This window comes from Lathyrus oleraceus, chromosome 7 (assembly GCF_024323335.1).
Source record: "Lathyrus oleraceus cultivar Zhongwan6 chromosome 7, CAAS_Psat_ZW6_1.0, whole genome shotgun sequence".
In the NCBI taxonomy this organism is placed as follows: Eukaryota; Viridiplantae; Streptophyta; class Magnoliopsida; order Fabales; family Fabaceae; genus Lathyrus; species Lathyrus oleraceus.
This window is the reverse complement of record NC_066585.1, coordinates 25,757,424-25,759,029: the sequence shown is the minus strand read 5'-3', so window position 1 is coordinate 25,759,029 and position 1,606 is coordinate 25,757,424. Positions and strand designations below refer to the sequence as shown.

Below are 1,606 nucleotides of genomic sequence, written 5' to 3'. Positions count from 1 at the left end.
TCTAATAAACGATTTATGATGACTGATGCCACTCTATTTAAACCTTTTTAGCCTATATCTTTGAGCAATGTGACTTGCGTTTCTCCATAATAAATTACTCAAAGATGTGTGAAGTTACGTTTAACTTTCGATAGCCATAGTAAAATTCGCTTGACATATCACAAAATTATATCATGATAGGACAAAACAAAGCACATCAACATTATCAACATTTTGAATGCTTGAAACAAGTTATGTTTCACACAAAAGCAATGAGTTTTAAGTGTTGATAGTAGAACGCTTTGTTCCCAACCGTTTAAATATTAAATTGTTGTTCCAATACACACTAACATACGATAACTATCCTCTCCTATTTGCTCTTTCATTGCCTTTTATCAGTCACACATGAAAGTATATACTACATTAAAAAGTTTGTCTCTGGCTATTGGCTATCCAGCAGTTGAAACTGTAAAACAAAACAGGTATGTAATGTTTGTTCATTTCTTGTTCTGTTACAATAATTTGAATTGTAAATAAAAACGTTCAAATATAGAATAAGAAATGAACTAATAGAGAGATAATCTGAGCTCCAAATCTGGCTCTTGAGTGTCACTCGATTCCAAATCCAAAGAATCACTTCTATGAATATCCATGTCTTGTGAATCCTAAATATCATCAAAAACCAAAAACGGTCATTTAGAATTCACAGACAATTAACTAGCTAGTACATATCTTATCTTATATATACATATAAAAAAATTTGAAAATGCTTACATATAGATTTAGAAATGGTTGAGTTATGTTTGTTTGAGGAGGAGAGTAGTGGTTGACATTGCCATGTTGCCATCTGCTCGGTTGAGAATCTGCATATCTTATGTTTGATCTATCATATTCAGGTAAGGCCATAGTGTGAGGTTGGAAAGTATATGAATTAGGCGAGTATGATGGCGTTTGCAGTAACCTTGGATCTTCCTGCATTTGATGGTATTCAAGAATTCAAGAATGAATAAACTATAATATTGAAGAATATAGTAAAATAAACAAAAAAAAGAAGTAGAATAATATATATATAATTACATTGTAGTTGAAGTAAGGAGGAGGAGGTGGATGATGATGATGTAACTGAGAATGTAATATTCTGATTTTCTCCAACTGAGCAACACCGAGTCCTCTTTGAGGTTGTTTTCTTGGTTTATTATTTTCTGAATTATTGCTCTTTTTTCCTTTTCTTGAAGATGAAGAAGAAGAAGATCCAGAAGGATCCATTATCAAGGTATAAGGTAGGTGTTTGATTTTGCAAATCCCGGGAGAAATGAAAGATGTACTGCCCAAGTCATGTTTTTATATAAGCAGATCATGCTGTTTGCCTCGCTGGATTGATTAGATTCTGCATGTATAGATTTCAATATGCTTCTACACCTATAGTTATAGTTAGATTTTATATTCTCTCTCCACCTATATATTCTCTTGCATCAATATCTCTATTTATTTTCTCAACTCATTTTTATAATCACAAATATATATATATATATATATATATATATATATATATATATATATATATATATATATATATATATATATATATATATATATATTATTTAAGAAACATGTATGTCTTTCTCAT

At 30.1% G+C, this 1,606-nt stretch overlaps 1 protein-coding gene across 1 annotated transcript; it reads right to left on the bottom strand.

Annotated features, from left to right (window-relative positions):
• Positions 1 to 252: 252 nt before the first annotated feature.
• LOC127100843 (protein SPEAR3) lies at positions 253 to 1,355 on the bottom strand. The gene is made up of 3 exons (XM_051038135.1): positions 1,057 to 1,355; positions 754 to 951; positions 253 to 644 (listed from the first exon to the last, which is right to left on the bottom strand). The coding sequence occupies exons 1-3, from the start codon at positions 1,243 to 1,245 to the stop codon at positions 546 to 548; spliced, it is 486 nt and encodes a 161-aa protein (XP_050894092.1). The 5' UTR covers positions 1,246 to 1,355; the 3' UTR covers positions 253 to 545.
• Between the last annotated feature and the right edge of the window lie 251 nt (positions 1,356 to 1,606).